General features: G+C 42.9%; 1 protein-coding gene across 1 annotated transcript in view; it reads right to left on the bottom strand.

Moving 5' to 3' along the window:
* Nucleotides 1–19277, bottom strand: part of EXOSC7 (exosome component 7) — a 742094-nt gene that overhangs the window by 109886 nt on the left and 612931 nt on the right. The window contains exon 6 of the mRNA XM_044064669.1: nt 15824–15947. Coding sequence (XP_043920604.1) covers nt 15824–15947 — 124 coding nt within the window. The remainder of the gene's footprint in view (nt 1–15823; nt 15948–19277) is intronic.

Raw genomic sequence — 19277 nt, 5'->3', positions numbered from 1 at the left:
AATGTTAAAAAAAATACATGCATGTCTAGGGACTCGTTTTCTAGAGGACAGTTTCTATGAAGTAAAAGCTCTATTCCAGGGCTGCTACTGATACAGATAACATCTGGCTTAGCACACTTTGGTCAACCTATGCACTCATTCTGTGGCTAAAAAATTGGACTAATCTCTGTCATAAGTGACAGCATGTCTTGGTTCTTCCAGGCTATCCTTGATGCATCTTGCAGGATGCCCACAACTGAAGGAACAACTCAGGACAACTGGGTGAGAGAGTAACCCTTTTACCTCCTTTGAGGAAAGATAATGGTTTAGTTGGCCAGTACTGTCTTTAATGCAATAACTACATGATTTCCCAAAATTCAGGATCATCAGAGAGAGGAGGAGGGGAGCGGGATCTTTTGTCACCATTAAAACTTCCTGCTGGCAGATCTAATGTGCTTCAAATGCTTGAACTTACAAGCACATTTCTTGTGCTTCTTTGGTGGGGTTTACAATTCAGAGAACTCAAGCAGCCTTCTAGGGAATGGGATGGCAAGGGAATACTGACTGGGGTGTCAAGGAAGCTGAAAGATGGGGAATATCAGTATGGCACAGAAGTCAGAAGGACCAAGGATTGGAAAGGTGGTCTTAGCAAGAGCTTCCGTATGAGATGATAAAGACTTTGGAAGAAGCCATGGATGCTGCTGCTGATGACTGAAGGAGAGGTACTGAAAAAAGTAGCAACTGAAAACTGGACACCAAAAGCTGATGCTGCAAGGGCTGTCATCAACAAGTGCACCAGAGGCAGTGTATAACCAACTGGCACCGGAAAAGTAGATGTAGGCAGCAGTTATCCCAAAACAAAAAAAAAAAAAAAATCATCATAAACACCAGCAGAAAGAACTGATATCCAATTCATTGTGGAAAGTGCTAGAAAGCTAGACATCAGAGCTGGAGATGACACCACTAACATCTGAACCAGTCACACCAGGAGGAAATAAAGCTGGAGAACCCTAGCCCCTGAAACCACAGGGACATGGTCTGTTGACCTAGACTAGCATGCAATTACTCTCTAAAGGGCAGTGGTCAAAAAGTCACTCAAATCAGCAGAAAAGTTATTGACTGCTGAAGTGGAATGGGGTAACCGGTTGAGAGAAGAAAAATGAAAAGTCTGGACCCCAGGTGCTGCAGAAGTGGAATAACGAACTACTATAAAAAGGAGGAAGGTTCATAGGCAAGTACTAGGCTATTGGCCCTAGGGCCTATGTAAGCCTACCCAAAAGAGGTTCCCTGACTTTCACCACCCAAGAAAATTATTTTCTGGTGCCCCTGTCGAGCAGAGCCACAGAAGTGATCCCTGAGGTGAATTTCCCGTTTCTCATCCAATTGTCAAGATTTCTCTTGAAGACGGCTAATGAGGAGCTTTGCTTGACATGAATGGGTAGTTTGTTCCAGAGCATGGGAAGTCGCTGGGACAGGAATCTATACCTCCAGCATGTTCTGTTTATTGTGGTGACAAGGTTTAAGTCCCTAGACCGTGTGGCCCAGGGAGATTGGGATTTCTTTAAGTGTAGCATGTCCATCAGATCTGGGTTAGACATGGCTTTGTATGTTAGGCAGAGGTCGCCTCTGAGTAGGTGATATGTGACGGAATAGAGCTGGAGGTTTTTGAAACTGTCTGCGTATGGCATCTATTTGAGGCTGGTAATCCTCTTAGTGAAGTATTTCTGTGGCGTTCTAGTTGTTGTGGATGTCTTACGAGGTACATGCCAAATGGAGCATTGTACTCTATATAATGGGTCTGATGAGGGATGAGAAGAGAGGAACGATGACCTCTCTTTCTGGAGGAGAACCCCTTTTTGATGGTGTGTGCCATGTAGAAGGATTTCCTGACTACTGTGGTGACATGATTATCAAAGGAGAGACTACTGTCCACTTGTGTCCCAAGGTCTCTTATCACACTTTCGGTGTTTAGTAGGCTACCGCCTATGTGGTAGTTCATGGGTATGGTGTTTTTCCCAAAGGGGATGACAATGCATTTCTTGGCATTGAGCTTTAGGCCATGACTTTGACACCAAGCATCAATCTCAGAAAGGCCTCTTTGTAGCATGTCCACATCCTTAGGTGAATCTATTATGGCTCCTAGTTTGCAGTCTTCTGCGAACTTTGTTAGCCAGAGACCAGCTGTATTAGCCTGGACTTCTGAGAAGTAGCTACTGAACAGGAGAGGACCCAGGACCAAACCCTATGGTACTCTGCTTGTCACTAGTCTGAAGTCAGATTTGGAATCGGCTAATGTCACTGTGTGGGTTCTGCCAGTAAGCCAGTTGGCAATTCATCTTGTGACATAGGGATTTATGCCCAGTCCAGTGAGTTTATAATACCAGAGTGGGGGATGGTGTCAAAAGCCTTGGCAAGGTCAAGATAGGCTGTGTGAACCACCTTACCCACATCTACGGCCCTGGTGACTGCTTCTTCAAAGAAGTCAATCAGGTTTAGGAGGCATAATTTACCTTTTACAAACCCAAACTGAGTGGGGTCCAGAGTTTGGAGGTTATGTCGTCTTTGTTTATAAGCTCCAGGATTATGCGTTCCATGGCCTTGCAGACCAGGCTCATCAGGGTAATGGGGCAGTAGTTCCCGACGTAAGTGGTGGCACCCCCTTTGTGGAGCAGGATAACAAGCCTGAAGTGATGCTATGGTTGAACATGGTACTTAGGTCGGGTGCCAGTTCCTTCTGTAGCTCGAGCAGAACGCAGCCTGGGATGTTGTCTGGTCCCAAGGATGCTGCGTTCTTGGCTTTGGAGAGTGCGGTCTTTACTTGTGTGACTGTGATTACAGGAGCTTTGCAATCTTCCGGTATGACAACACAAAAAAATCTACTGAAGTTAAATGGCTTTCAAAACACTAAAACCAATTTAGAAAAACAAAAACAGCTGAAAGTCCACTACAACTGTCTTTATTACGCAACAAGGCTTTCGAGTAAAACTTTTCATCAGTATCTAAAAACACAATCTTTCTGAGTTTAAATACTTAGTAGCAGCCAATCAAATATCACGTTCTAAGCTTGTTAAAGCTGTTAAAGTGCCCACATAAAAAATAAACGTAACTAAAATGCATCTTATTTATATATAAAATGTGCTTCTCATAAAAAATACCAAACATAAATACATAAAAACAATTTGCCATATTAACAATCTATAAATATTTTAATTATTATTATGCCTATCTTTCAAAATAGGCTTTAAGCTCACAGTGCTATTTCAGACCTGGGGGATGGTACGCCCTAAAGTAATTTATCCATCTATACTCATTTAATTCTGTTTTGTTCACCATATCTCCACCATTTTTATTCCTGGATACTACTTGTAATATTCTGAATTTAAATTTATGCTCTACTCCCTCATTCTCTATATGCTTTGCTAAAGCATTAGTTAAAACTTTCCTTTTTTCAAAAAAATGTGATTTACTTCACACACTGTATAACATGCACAAGTTTTTATATTGGTTTTGTTTGTGTCTTTCGGCTTTTCCCGGTTAGGGGTCGCCACAGCGGAACTCCGGTCCGCTAATGATTGGCAGTAGATTTTTACGTACTGGCTTGTTGGGCCTAACGCACAACCTTCAACGAAGGAACGCCCATTCACGCATGTCGCCACACAGAAGAAGCTCTAACTGAGAATCGAACGGGCAATGTCCAACTGTGAGGTGACAACACTACCGCAGCACCACCACCATTGGTAAAAACCAATAAGAAACTTAAGGACAGAATTAGCGCACATATGTCAGATATAAAAAGGAAAGTTTTAACTAATGCTTTAGCAATGCATATAGAGAATAAGGGAGTAGAGCATAAATTTAAATTCAGAATATTACAAGTAGTATCCAGGAATAAAAATGGTGGGGATATGGTGAACAAAACAGAATTAAATGAGTATAGATGGATACATTACTTTAGGGCATACCATCCCCCCAGGTCTGAATAGCAGTTTGAGCTTAAAGCCTATTTTGAAAGAAAGCCATAATAATATTTAAAATATTTGTAGATCATTAATGTGGCAAATAAATTGATTTTATGTATTTATGTTTGGTATTTTACACGAGAAGCATATTTTATATATAAATAAGATGCATTTTAGTTATGATTTTAACAGCTTTAACAAGCTTAGAACGTGATATTTGATTGGCTGCTACTAAGTATTTAAACTCAGAAAGACTGTGTTTTTAGATTCTGATGAGTTTTACTCGAAAGCTTTGTCATGTAATAAAGACAGTTGTGGTGGACTTTCAGCTATTTTTGTTTTTCAATCTTCCGTTATGGAGATGGGCCCTTTTTGGGGGGGGGGGGGGGGGTAAAGTTTGCACTGAACCTGTCTGCCAGGATGCTGGCAATATCAGTTGGTTCAGTAAATCTAGTGCCATTGTGCTGCAGCTCAGAGCAGATCTGAGTGTTACCACTGAGATTCTTGACATAGCTGTACAATGCTTTGTGGTCGTCTTTAGAATCCATGGCGATTTTCTTTTCGTAACTAGCTTTGGAGGCTTTTATGAGTTATCTCAGCTTCTTACGGAGGCTGACCAGGGAGTTCCTGCAATCATGGGATTTTACACTTTTTTGCAACAGTTTCTTCCTTCTGTTGTAGAGTTTGTTTATGTCAAGGGACCACCAGACTGGCTTCCTTTTTTGGAGGATAGCTTCTTGGTTTGGTTGGGGATTGTACGGTCCATGCACTCGTGTATGTGCTTATACAGTGCATTTGTCTACAATTCAGTAGTTGTGCCTCTATTTATCATCTGTATGGGTGCCAAAGTTAGCCACCTTTGTCTTAAGAAGCATGAACTTGGTTTTGGAGAAGTTTTTTCTTTTTTTTTTTTACTGTGGTCTCCTTAATGGGGGGGGGGTATGGATGTCTAGGGTGATTAGCTTGTGGTCGGGACTGGCCAGTGAGGAATTGACCTCTGGCATGGAACATGTTACCCATATTGGTAATGACCAGGTCCGAGATGCTGTTGCCCCTGGTGGGGGTATGGACAAGCTGATTCAGGGCGTTGCAATTGATGAATTCCAGAAAATGTTGGGCAAATGAGTTAGTACACAAGTTTCCCAGATGATGGTGGGGTAGCTGAAATCTCCCAATATTAGGGTATTGGGCTGTACCTTAATATTATCCAGTATATCAAGAAACATGGAGTGGGCATCCTGGGGCATGGCGGGAGATCTGTAACAAGCTACAACCTGAACTGCAGTCCTGCCCAGTGTTAATTGTACTTGGATAATTTCGGCTGCATTATGTTGAGCAACTAGCCTGGAGATGTGGATATCCTTGATGAATATGGACACGCCTCCTCCTCTAGTGTTTCGGTCCAGGTTAGATGGCTGAAAGGTGTGGTAAGAATTGTAGCCTGGTAATGCAGGGGTGCTCTATGGAGCCTTAAACCAGGTCCCTGTCACTGCACAGATGTCGATGTTCTCCATCTTAAGGAGTGCCTCGAGTGAGTGCATTTTGAGGTTTAGACTTCTAGCACTGAGTAGCATTATCCTTAGATTTCACTTGCTTGTATCTACTATGGTGGTGCATTTAATGTTTGAGCCTTGCCTAAAAAAGGCACTATGGGGGGGGGGGGGGGGAGCCTTGGCCAGTATCCAGAATCCCAGAGGCGACAGATGCAGGCCATCTCTGGCAAAGCATCGTGGCCTGTCGATCATGTCGTCCCAGGCAGACAAACTGGATCCCCTTAGAATGACACCAGAAGCTTAGCCAACTGTTGAAGTCAATAATTTTGTCCTTGTACTGTGGTATCATTCTGGGCGATGACAGGATGCTACTCAGGGCTAGTGGCATACCTGCCTGGGCCACATGGTCAGTGTGCTCCTCCATGTCTCTCTTCATGTAGTCCAGGGAGGTACGACTCAGGTCATTCACTCCAACATGGACAATGAGAGATTCATATTTGTACTTGTGGAGTGACCCATGTGCGTGCGTTATACGGCGTATCCTGGCACCTGACAGGCAGCTGACAGTAACTTTCGCCTTGTTTACCTTGGTGAGAGGGATGTCAGTGTGCCTGACTATAGAGTTATCTATGACCAGTGTGTTGGATACGTTATTTTGCTTTATGGGCTGAGGTTGAGTGGCACACTGATTTTGTGGGCTATGTGTTGTCCAGATAGTGTTGGGGGGTGGTGGTTGCTTGCATTTCAGCTTTGGAAGTCTCTGTTTGGGCAGATTTTTATTGAGAGCCTCTGTGAATGTAATTGTGTGTTTTGTGTTACTACGTGTGGGTTTGGGTGGTGCAGGTTTTGATGGACTATGTGTTGAGTGCAGTGTGGTGTTTACCTTCTCCTCTTATTAATTTAAGTACTAAAAACTGTTTTCCGCTTGATAACTGAGGAAAGTTGAGTGCTGCAGTAATTTGTAGATTTAGTGCTTGCAACAAGTTCTCGACAAGTGCTGAGCGCAAACAGTTTTCAGTGCTAAAACATAACTGGCTATTTTCTAAGGGAAAATCCGAAGAGCAGACTTTCTGGCACTGAGAATAGTTTAACCGTGGTTCAGCGGAGTGAAAAACTGCACAAACATGGGTTTTTAAACAGAAAGATGAAAGGGATAGAAATAGCCCAAAAAGGTCAATAAAACTACAGATTCTTAACCGAAACCCCTCCTCCAGTGACAGATAGGCTGCTCAAAGCTCACTGCTCTCACTGACTAACAGAGAAGCTTCCCTCTAGCTTAGTAAGGTCTGGGCAACACAGAAACTACAAAACAGCCCAGAATTCAGCAAAATCTGAAAACAGGACTCTACTGGTTACTGAAAGGCGGGAAATGAGGAGAGAGATAGGATTTTTTTTTTTCAAAAATTACAACAAATACAGTAATACAAACACTTCTGAGGCAGTAAAATGGCTAGTGCACTTGAGTGACTGCGGTGGTGCTGCGGTAGCGTTGTCACCTCACAGTAAGACGTTGTCCTGTTCGATTCTCAGCTAGAGCGTCTTCTGTGTGGAGACATGCGTGAATGGGCGCACCTTCGTTGAAGGTTGTGCGGCAGGGCTGGCAACTCGGCACGTACAAATCTACTGCCAATCATTAGCAGACCAGAGTTCCACTGTGGCGACCCCTAATGGGGAAAAGCCGAAAGACACAACAACAACAACTTGAGTGTGTAGCCCTCAGCAGTTCAACAGTTGAAAAACACTTAAAATGATCAAATAAAGTGCAAACAGTATCAGAAGTAAAAAAAAACAGTTCAAAATAATTAGAAAAGTTAATAAAAATGCTTGGAATAGTGCAGTTAGCAAAAATAAGCACTACAAAGCAAAAACTAGGTACTTAATCCACTTTTCCCAATATCACAGCAGGTTGGTCTCTCTGCAGCTTAGAACACAGACTTCGCTGACAATGCCCAGGAGAAGAATGACAATTACCTACTGTTGACTTAACAGCAACAGAAATGTGCTTCACTGACTTCTGAGAACCCTCTGTGACCTTTGAAACTTTGTCAGAACTATACTGTTCTGCAACAACAAACAATGGCAGAAGAAAGAGAAGGTGATAAATGCTTGTTTTCAACAAACAGTCCAAAGTGGTAACATTCTGAATAGGAGGTTAATTAGAGCTTTCCCATTGCAAAAAATAAAATAAAATGTGCTGTGAAATGTCAGTAAAAGCTATCAATCTGGGGAAAAATTCAGTTACTGGTTAGTTTTTACACTGCCTGAATGTCAAAGAGGAGATCTGGAAAAAGTAAGAGAAAATCAACTAGAAAAGGAAAAGAAAAAACTCTGCTGGGAAAGAGTCTTGCCAACGTTCATCAAAAAAACGTTCAGATTTCAGCATGGTTAGAAGATTACTTCCAGTAATTTACAAGAAAAATACATCAAATGCATTCAGAGATGTTGCAGTTGTTTTTATGTAGGGAAAACTGTGAACAAATTTAAAATCAGTGTAGCACACCACCTGTCTGACATCAAACGCCAGATCCTCAAAAATAAACTAGCAACGCACTGCCATGATTTCCTAGACCATGGAGGTTTCCATTTCCACATCCTGGACAAGCTCACAATAGGTCCACTCAAAGGAAATAAAAATGCTATCCTCAAAAAAATGGAGTTAAGCTGGCAGATCAGGCTTGATGCCCAACACCACAGTGATCTAAACTCAAATATTTCCATTAAAAGTGTGTTTGCAATCAGGAAACTAAACCAAAAAACACACCGCTAAAACACATGTATGTTTAACCCTGGATATGGACATCAACTGTTGATTAACTCAAATTGCTACTGTTAATATGAAAAAGCCAACCAAGAAATTAGATTTTTAAATTACTGCATCTATCTTGATATGATTTATCTGGTGAACTACTAACACGGGAAACAAGCCACCCTCTATTTTGTTTTGTAATTGCTACATGTATATAAATCTAAACAGTAACTGTCATGAGTTAGAAAATGATTTTACTTCCTGACATGCACAAACGTAAACATCAACTTTTAGTTTTCTGAAAATGTTTTCAGCTACTCATTTAAGACTTGGGCTTTCTTTTTCTTGTTAGGAGTGCGAAAAGTGGACCAAACACTAGCCTCCTAGTCTGAATGATAGTCTACACACACACACACACACACTACATCTAACCCCATTCCCTGACCCCTAGGCACCACCACTGGTTAACTGCTCTTCCACCTGATCCTTCCCAGTTCCTAGACCTTTATCCAGCCAGGCACAGAGCTATCTAGCCCCCTTTTGCACTAATGTTACCACATGGAACCTGAACAGTGGAAGAATCTGAACAGAAGAGCCTTCACTGACTCAGACTCGGGAAGAAGCTCAAAAGTGAAGGCACCAGAATGGAGCACCATATAACCATGCTCTGTACAGGAGCATTCATAGGTTGGTACTACGCCATCGGCCCTAGGGCCTATACAAGCCTAGCCATAACAATTCCCTGGCTATTTCTTCCCACAGTATTTACTTCCCTGTTATTCCCCCTCTCCCTGCAGTTACCCACAGCAACCAGTTATAGATACTCTAGCCACTTGGACTACATTTAACAAAATTTCTGTAATCTTAAGTAAAATAAAAATTATTATCCCAGGGCACTACTCCACACTACTATATTCTTTACACCACCTAGCCCTTACTCTGATGCAACCTGCCAACACTCATTTACAAACATACAACCCCTAAACTTTTGGCATTAACATAAATAACCCACACTACCTTACACAGTCCACCTTCCTCCATTCATTAAAAATATGAAGGTTACAACACACATTTTTCCCAAACCACTAAGATTAACAGCCTTATCATCCCACTTGGTTGATGAAGCGAACTCCACAAAGACATTAAGCACGGGATTTTAATCAATGACATGTCTGTATTTCATTTTTCCACCAATCCCACAAACCCCAGACACTAAACCGCTTTTCGCCCTTTTTAAAGGCCTATCATTGACCACGATTCCATTTTTCATTCACTCTTGGCACACTACCATTACTCCTGCTGTTCACAACCCTTGACCAATCACACTGTCACCAGTCGCTTACAGCCCCACTGGAGTTTCTAAACTACCTATAGCCTCTGAGAATTTGGAATATTAGCCGATCGAGTATGGATTGTTTTAAAATCACTGTAATATGATGTACATGATGGTTTTTATGCAACGTTGGTTAAATAAACTATTCTTTAATTTCTGCTGTGAGCACACAGCACTTATCTGTCTTGTTTTAAGATTTACGAATAAAAGAAATTGGTTTCCACAAACGAGGACTTGTAGCGGCATTACTCACTTGTCAGAAGATCTTTTGCTTGGTGTTTTAGCGCAGCTTGAATAGCATCCACAGATATCAATTTCGTTTACAGTAGAGACGAGGAAAAAAAATGTTCCAACAGATACGGCGAACTTAATAAATACATATCAGTGCACTGGCTTATGAACACAACCAAATTACATCTGAAGATGTTTTCACACTTATTTCCATGAACTTGATTTGGCTTTGGAAGATAAAAATAAAATAAAAAAAAAAAAAAAAAAAAAGAGTAAAGACAGGCAATTACAAGATGACAAATATACTTAAAGACAGCCCACCATTTTACAAATAGCAAAATGTAAAAATCATAGTAAGCTGACAAACCATAATGTCTTCACCTGCCAGCTTTTTTACAACAAGAAAAGTACAGCTGTGTACACTTACATAAATGTAGATGTTCCGAGTGTATTCACTGTTGCAGTCATCACACTTGGGTTTTTCTGCCTGTAGGTAGCCCTCAGTCGGCCCAGATACCAAAGTCTTGGGATTTCTGTCGGATGCTCTTGTATCTTCCATGACGTCAGGTAGTCAGGGGTATAAAACAAGCAGCCGACGCCATTACATCAGTTTTTCTTGCCCCAGATGTCAGGAGCCCCCAAAATAGAAAGCAATTACATGGTGTGGAACAGCTCCAGTAAAAAGTAAATACCATAGCCTTAAGGTATGGCCAAAAACAGGATAGGCAGAAAGTCTAGAAAAGTCAGTGGGGCTGGAGGGAGGGTAACTAGGACTGCAACACTGAATACACTCGAACATCTACATTTATGGTAAGTGTACACAACTGTACAATGTTCTTCGTGTTTCACTGTTGCAGTCATCACACTTGGGTAGATTCCCAAAGCTGAGGAAGGGTGGAAGCAGTCAAGAAGTATAAGGACTAGCTAGCAGGCCTTGTAAGACAGCTGTGGCAAATCCAGCTCTGGATTTAGAAAAGACATGTAAGTGGCAATGCTTGGTGAAGGTGTGTACGGAACTCCAGGCTGCAGCTTCCAGGATGTCCCTGGTAAGGACTCCCCTGAGAAATGCTGTAGAAGTTGAGGTAGCCCTAGTGAAACGAGTTCTGATCCCCTGTGGGGTAGGTTTTCCATAGTGTTTGTAGCAGAAATGGATGCAGTGTGCTATCCATTTGGAAATGGTTTGCTTTGAAATGGCCTTGCCCTCTGCCCCTGTAGCAAAGCTGACTAGCAGCTGGTCAGATTTTCTGAAAGGCTTAGTCCTGTCAAGGTAGAACCTGAGCTGTCTGTGCACGCCCAATGAGTCAGGATCCTCTCCCCTTTATTCTGAGGATTAGGGAAAAAGGTTGGTAAATGGATGGATTGGTTTAAAGCCGCACTGAATACCACCTTGGCCATATATCACGGGTTAGTCCTGATGGAAACGCTGTCAGCATGGAAAATAATGAAGGGTTCCACAGCCATTGGTGCTTGTAACTCAGACACTTCTTGCTGAAGTAATGGCTAGAAGTAAGACCGTTTTGGGGGAAGCGTGAGCTTCTCTAGTACAAAATTAAGGTCCCAGGCAGGGGTGGGAGCTCTCCTCGGGGGCCTTAAATTGTTAGCTCCTCTCAGGAACTGTTTGATCAGAGGTTGAGAAAAGGGAGGTGACTCAGTACTGTAATGAGCTGAGATGGCAGAGGCATGAATCTTAATTGATGAGAAGGATAGGCCTTTGTGGAGCAGGTCTGTTAGTTAATCTAGTATTTGAGGTAAGGAGGGCACACCTGTGTCCCCTTCCTTGAGACTGGCTCCAAGAACAGTATCTTTTTCCACTTTTCTGAATAGGATTTCCTAGTACTAGGCCTTCTGGCCTCAAAGATGATGTCCGGCACCTGTTTGCCAAGGGTTGCTGGTGGTGTGTTCAGGAAATAAGCCAGGCTGCAAGGTTCAGGGTTTGCAGCTGGGGATGCAAAATCTGTCCCTCCGGCAGTCTGCAGTAGGTGCCAGGGTGGCACTGCTGTCAGACTGCATAGGTGTGGGTACCAATGTTGGCATGGCCAGTCTGGTACAATAAGGATTGTCCTTGGTCTGTCCTGTTTGATCTTAAGTAGTACTTTTGAGAGAAGGGGCAGAGGGGGAAAGGCATAAATTGAGAGGTTTTCCCATGTAAAGGATAGGGCATCTACTTGCCATGCTTGGCTGTGGGGATTCCTGGTGCAAAATTTACTCAATTGATGGTTTTGGGGGGAGACAAAGAGGTCCACCTCTGGTGTCCCCCACCTGTGAATTAGAAGTTTGAATTAGTTGGGTTCCCGTTTCCACTCGTGTGGGTCCAGTAGATTTCTGCTTAAGTCGCCTGCCAGTGAATTTTGTTTGCCTGGCAATTGAGCTTGCAGGTGCACTTGATTGCTCAAGGCTGTGTTCCACAGGTCAATGGCTGACCTGCAGAGTGGGTAGGAATGAGTTCCCCCCTGCTCTTGTTTATATACTACATAACTGTGGTGTTGTCTGTCTTTATCAAGAGTTGTCCTGGAAAGATAAGGTATTTGAAGGCTGTCAGAGCATTCTGTACAGCTAACATTTCATTTTGATTGATATGCAGATGAATTTGTCCTGGGCTCTGTTTGCCTTGAATGCATTTGCCTGCCATGCGAGCCCCAAATGCATAGTCTGATGCGTCTGTTGTCAGGGTTTGGGCGGTGGGGGAGTTGAGTGAAAGGAAGTCCCTTGTGGTTGTAAGCCTCTGCCCACCAAAGGAACTCTGTACTTGGACAAGAAATGATAGGAATCAGGGTTTCCAGGTCCTGAGAATGTTGACACCAGAAACTTTTTAAGTACCACTGAAGTTTCCTCATATGCAGTCTTGCATATGGAATTAGTAGAATGCATGAGGCCATGAACCCTAGGGCTTGCAGTATTTTTCTTGCAGACAGCTGGGTTTTGGTGGCCATTAGTCTGAAGTAGTTTGCCAAATAAACCTGCTTTTCTGGAGTGAGGAATGCCATCTGGGAAGTTGTGTTCATCTTGCTCCCAGGAATACAATCTTTTGGCTGGGCACCGGATGTGATTTCTTTTTGTTGATGGTGTACCCCAGAGAAGTTAGAAGTCTCTTTACAAATGGCAGGTGCTGAAGTAGCAATTCCTGACTATCCACCTGAATCAGGCAATCGTCCAAGTTATGGGTAAATTTGAATATTTCTCTGCCTGCAGTAAGCAATGGCTGGAGCCAGACACTTTGTGAATACCCTGGGTGCAGTAGCTAAGCCAAAGGGAAATGCAGAGAACTGACAGTGCATAGAGCCTGCCCCAAAACATAGATATTTCCTGCAAGATTCCCCTATGGGGATGTGCAGATAAGCTTCTTTTAAGCCTAGGGTGACTAGCCAGGAGTCCTTATCTAGCATAGGAAGCAGCTGTTGTAGTGCAAGCATTTTGAATTTTGGGACCACAAGGAAGGTGTTAAGAATGGACAGATCCAGGATAGGCAGTCATGAGCTCTCTTTTCTAGGCACCAGGAACAGTCTGGAGTAGAAACCCTGTCCCCTTTGCTCTACTGGAACAGGCTGAATAGCCCTGATACTGAGAAGAGAAAGTACTTGCTTTTGATCCTCTGCCCACTTGTCTGGAGGAAGGTCTGGCAACCCGCTTGGGGTTGGCAATGAGTGGAAGTAGTAGAATCTGTATCCGTGGGATACAATGTTTAGGACCCATCAGTACTGGGTAATGGAAATCCAGTTTTTTGCATGTAGGTCGAGTTTTCCTCCTAGGTGTGCAAGTACTTGGGCATGGCTGGGAAGGATGATAGACAAGTCATTGTGAACTTTTTACATACGGGGGTGGCTTACCACTCCCTGTTTTTGAGTTGGGAGCACTCCATTGTTTAGCTCTCTGCAAAACCTGGGACTGTAGTCTTGGTGGTCTGTTGCCCCTGGGTTTTGACTGAGAAGGCCTGGGAGGGACTGGAAAGGACCAGTTTTTAGAAGGCCAATGTCTACTGAATCTAGGTGGCTCTACCTGTAAGAAATCTTTAACAGTTTGCATAGATTTAGCTTTTTCCTCCATCTTTTTAAGAACAACTTCTGCTTTTGTGCCAAACCAACATTCCTGGTTTAATGGACCATCTAGTAACTTTGCTTTGACATGGTCTGGCAAGATTTGTTCCTTCAGCCAAGCATGCCTTCTCAGTACAGACCCAGTGACAGCAGTCCTGCAAGATGCTTCTAAGGCATCAAAACCACACTGCAAAGTAGGTTTACTAACTTGGTTTGCAGAATGCATTAACTCTTGTAAATCTTTATTATCTGTACAATCTAGAAGCAACAACATTTTTTGTTTAATTAGTTCCATAATATGCCACTGGTACTTCAACATGTGAAATTGGCAATTTAAAGCCCTTACGGCAAGAGTTGCAGAGGTATATACCTTCTTACCCAATCTGTCTAAAGCTCTAGAATCCCTGTCCGAAGGGGAAGGGTTTTTGGCTACAGTAGCCTTAATACCTTTAGGTCCCTGTGAAATGGTCTCTGGATCCGCAGTGGGATTCTTAGATAGAAATTTGTGAGAGTCAGGTACTCTGTAGTACCTGTCAAGCTTTCTAGGAGCTGGTAGTTAAGTTTCAGAAGCAAGACTGGACTCCATGAAGACATCTACAATATCCAGGATAGGGAGTATAGCTAGAGGCCTGTGATGAGGCAAGTCTAAAAATTCTCCGAGGCTCTTTTTGGACTGTGGGTAGTCCTGGCATTCCCAGCAGAAATGCTCTCTTAAGGTATGCAAGGTTTCACCAAAAGAAAAGTCCACTGGAGGAGAGGCAGAGGGAATGGAATCCTCTGCATCTGAATCCTCATAGGTAGATAAGGGAATGTCCTGGTAATCAGAGGGATCAGAGTCATCGGACTCATGGGTCTGTAGAATCAGAAGGAAAATCATTTTTTTGGTCTTTTAGAGGGGGAAGGCTGGCTTCCCCTAATTAAAGTTATTAGGTCTTCAGCCATTCTAAGCATTTGTTTCTGTGGCATGGGAGCTTGACCATGCACTTTGGTCGTCAGTTTTCTAGGCCTAGTGCGAACTCTGGGCCTGAGAAACTCGGTAGTTTTAGACAGAAACAAAGTAGTCTAATACGAACATCGGAAGGTCGGAATACACCCTCAGAAGCTGGTGCCTGCACAGCGGCTCCGGATCCATCCAAGGAAGAGACATCTGCAAATTCCATAGTCGAAGAAGCATCTTGCGGCATTCCGGTCTCCGAATGGGTCTCAGCAGAGGCCTGCCTGCGAATCTGTAGAAACAGGTATCAGGGTCTGCAAAGGTGTCAGGGTACCGGTGGACTGGCGACTAGCTTAACAGAAGCGTCATTGGTAGTTTTGGACCTATGCGGTCTCTGTCTTTATCCTTATGTTTTTTCGGAAGATCGGTAACTGGATGACTTATCGAAGCCATTTCGGAATATGGAGAATGAGTGTGAAATAATTTAGCGACAAAGATAGCCCGACGACGAATAGTTCGGGCTAAGGCACAAAACCAACAGCGAGGAATGTCGTGGTCTGGGCCTAAACAGGTGACGCAGTAAGAATGAAAATCTCAGAGGTATTTGCTTTCCACAGGCAAGACAATTGTTAACTTTTTCTGACATCAGTTAGAGCAAGAAAAAGAATCCCCAATGGGGTACTTAGCTTTAGAAAACTTCAGGTTTGAAACTTGAAAAATGAAAATTTCAGGTAGCGGCCAACCAGCACTTGTGAACTGCTTCTGCTTTGGGTTCTTGCGCGGCAAGAAAAGCTGATGTAATGACGCCGGCTGCATGTTTTACACCCCTGACGTCATAGAAGAGGTAACAGCATCCAAAGCAGAAATCCCAAGACTCTGTTATTCGGGCCGACTGAGGGCTACCTGTAGGCAGATAACCCAAGTGTGATGACTGCAACAGTGAAACACGAAGAATATCTGCTTTCTTAAAGATCAGACATTATGTTGGCTGTTTGGATGGAAATATTTTTTATGATGCAAACAGTGTTCCAGCATTTGCAAGTCACTTGCAGAAAGTCTTATTTTCAAACAGCATATAATATTTAGACTTCTATGCAAACCAGACATATGACCTTACCTTGCTTAATGTCACAACACAGGGAACATTATCCACATTTAATCGAATACAGTCAAAAGGGTCATCTGACAGTTCAATCTCTTTTGATCCTTCATCATCTTCCAGAACCCGCACTTTAGGAATCCTAGTTGCAAGAGACAGCAGTAATCACGTACAGGATGTGAAACAACTTCTTAAACAGTTCTGTCATTGTAGAAATGAAAGTTATGCAGTTACCATAACATTAGATAAATGTCTGAGTTTTGTCTGGTTCAAATATATGGGTTGTCGGATCCAACCTCAGCACAATCTTTGAAGCTTTTTCACATCCAGAACTCTGACTCCTCCCTTACCCATAATTCTCTGGACTACACCTTAGCTGCTTAGATTGAATTTGCTCTCCCCCTTTGCCATATACTGGACAACACTATATAAGGAGCCGGCTGATTAGATATTCCCAAGTTACTGAGGAAAAATGGGTAGAGTCTCGCATGACTGAGCTGACAGGGAATAAGTGGTCTAACTCAACCAACTCAAAGCCATGGTGACAATCTGAGAGGAGAAAGGAAGTTTGAACTTGACAATCAGACAACATGGACCTAAACGTTATGGCAAGTACATAACTTTCATATCCACTGTTGTCTAGTTTTGTCCATTTCAAACATATAGGACAGAATCCCAAGCTATCAAACTGGCTGCAATCAAGGAAGGACATTTCTGAGTATGGTGGAAACAGAAGGTGGTAACCCAAATTATACATACAGTTTACAGTTGGATACAAATGTGTGTATCATAGACCAAACGGACACAGCACATAGGTCAATGGATAGACCCCTATTGAAGAATGGCAAGGTAGAAACTTGCCCCAACTGAATGAACCTTAGGTTTATGAGGTAAAGGTACATTCTTCTTATGAAAGACAAAGGAAATGCAATCTGGCAACTGTCTAGACAAAGTAACCTTTGCCACTGCTCTCCCAAACTTTGGTTTTGAAAATGAAATGAACAACTGTTTGTCACTTTTGAAGTGTTTTGTTCCATGAATGTAAAATCTGACTTGAATGTGGATATTTAACACATGCAACATGTATTCTCCTTTGCTTGAATATCTCTGGAAAAATACTGGTAAGTTTATGGCCTGATTTATGTTTTCTTCAGATGCCACCTTAGGAATAAAAGATGCTCTGGTTTTAAGGAAGACTCTATCCACGTGAAAAAACTAAGTAGGGAGGTATACATAAAAGTGCCCGTAACACTAATATTTTCTGGCTGATGTCACTGCCACTAAGAAAATTTACTTTAGGTCTGCCATGCCTGGGGGTTCAAATAGAAACAGAGTCAGAGCTTGCAGCATAAAGGTGACATCCCATGGAGGGGCTGGGACTCTAATGAGAGGTCTTAGCAGGAAAGTACCTTTCAAAAAAGCTTTTGATATTTCCAGTGAAGCTATAGCAGTGTCCTTGCATCCAATGTGAAAAATCTGAAAGAGCCACCATCTGAACCTTGATGGTGGAAAAGCTTGAATCTTTATCAAATAACTCGGATAATAATTCTAGAATGGATGGAACAGGTGCTGAAAAAAGATAAGAGTCCTGTAGAAAGGGCCCACATTCATTTCTTCCATTTGCTGTGGTACATCTTTCTAGTGGCCAGTTTCTGGGAAGCAGAAAGAATACCAACTACTTCTGGCTACAATCAAAATTGGAGGAGCCATGCAGTTAATTTCACAGACTTCTGATCCAGAGGAGGCAGTCCAGATGGGTGAGTTACTAGGTTTGGATAGTGATCCAACATACATAGGGGATGTGCTAGTAAAGACCATAGGTAGGGGAACCATGTCTGTTGACACCAAAAAAAACGGCAATGAGGATCACCCTGACCTTGCACTGTCCTAATTATTGTAGGAATTTGTTCATTAACGGCAATGGTGGCAAGGCATATAGGAGACCCAGGGCCCAATTCTGGTTCAAATCATCTTCTCGCTGACCGATCCTGTGGGGGGATCAGGGCAAAATACCCGCTACATTTGTTGTTGATAGAAGGCAAAGAAGTCACAGCAAGGTTGGCCCCAGCCACTGAAGCCCAAATGTGCTACTGAAGGGTTGAGGGACCACTCGTGAGGTATCAGGACAGTTCAGCTCAAATTTGTCTGTCAACACATTGGCTGATCCTGGGATGTGCACTTCTACTAGAAAGTGGTGTGAAGACATCACTAATTGCCAAACTCTCATGGCCTCTCTACAAAGAGAATAAGAACATGTTCCTCCAGCTTGTTGATGTACCAATACCACTGCCATGTCGCCCATCTATATGGAAATCACACCATTGGGGAGGACGTCTTGGAATGCCTAGAACGCGAGGACCACCACTCTCAGCTTCAAGACACTGACCTGAAGATTAACCTCTACAGATGACCATGTACCTCTGACTACTCTCCCTTCAAAACTGCCCCCCCCACCCTAGAAGGTAGGTGTCCATGATTACTACTGCTATCAGTGAATCTGATTGGAAAGGATGGCCCTTGGTTACCACTGGAGACATTACCCACCAAGGAATGTGTTGCTTGCAAACATCAGTAATTCAAAATCTTTGTATGCAATGGATGAATGGACTGAGACCACTGTATTGCTAAATTTCACTGTAGTACTCTCACATAGTATCTGGATAGAGGAACCATCAGAAAGGAAACACAAATACACCAGAAAGGTAGTGGAAAAACACAGTAAAAGCAAATAGAAACAAGAGGGGTGCAGAGGGAGACACCTGCACACAGCAGTGAAGACGGTCAAGAACATCAACAAACCAGCAAGCAATACACAGCTGTACTATGTTGAGGGACACAATGACACTGCAGTCCTAATATACTCCACATATACAAAAGAGAGGATCACGCAAGTGTCTTATGAAGAAGAGGAGCAGCTAAAGAGAGTGCAAGAGACCCAGCAGAGGCAAAGAAGCAGATATACTTTTGAGTAGGTCAGGAGGTTATAGTGTCAACAAAAATATGCACAAGGCTCAAGCAGTTATGGGCAGGAGATGTCCTTGGTAGGAACTCCTCTGAAGGCTGCTGGAAGTGGGAGCTGCTCTGATAGTGGCAGAGGGAAATATTAGGACACCAAAAGGTGGTGGAAGGAAGTCTGAAAATCCATGAAAAAAGTGAATCCATTTGGAAATAGTTTGTATGTGAAGCTTTCTGAAAGAAAACTTGAAGCAAAAGAAGCAAACAATTGATCCTGGAAGCTGCAGAACTAAAATGTTTTGTCCAGGAGTATAAAGTAGTTGCCTGTTGTTATCCAATGAATGTTCCAGCTTGGAATCTTATTTTTGGAAACTTGGACTTTTCCCCAGTAGATGAATAGTCTGTAACAAGGGGGTTATGAAAACTGGAAAAGGCATAAAAGTTCCAGGTGGTAGCCAGGGACGAACTCCTGATAGAATGTCCTGAGGTAACTTTCCACGGCCATGTGAGCATAGGT

Source organism: Protopterus annectens, chromosome 3.part0, assembly GCF_019279795.1.
Source record: "Protopterus annectens isolate FY-2018-M chromosome 3.part0, PAN1.0, whole genome shotgun sequence".
In the NCBI taxonomy this organism is placed as follows: domain Eukaryota; kingdom Metazoa; phylum Chordata; order Ceratodontiformes; family Protopteridae; genus Protopterus; species Protopterus annectens.
The sequence above is the reverse complement of the archived record's forward strand: the minus strand, read 5'-3'. Positions and strand labels throughout refer to the sequence as shown.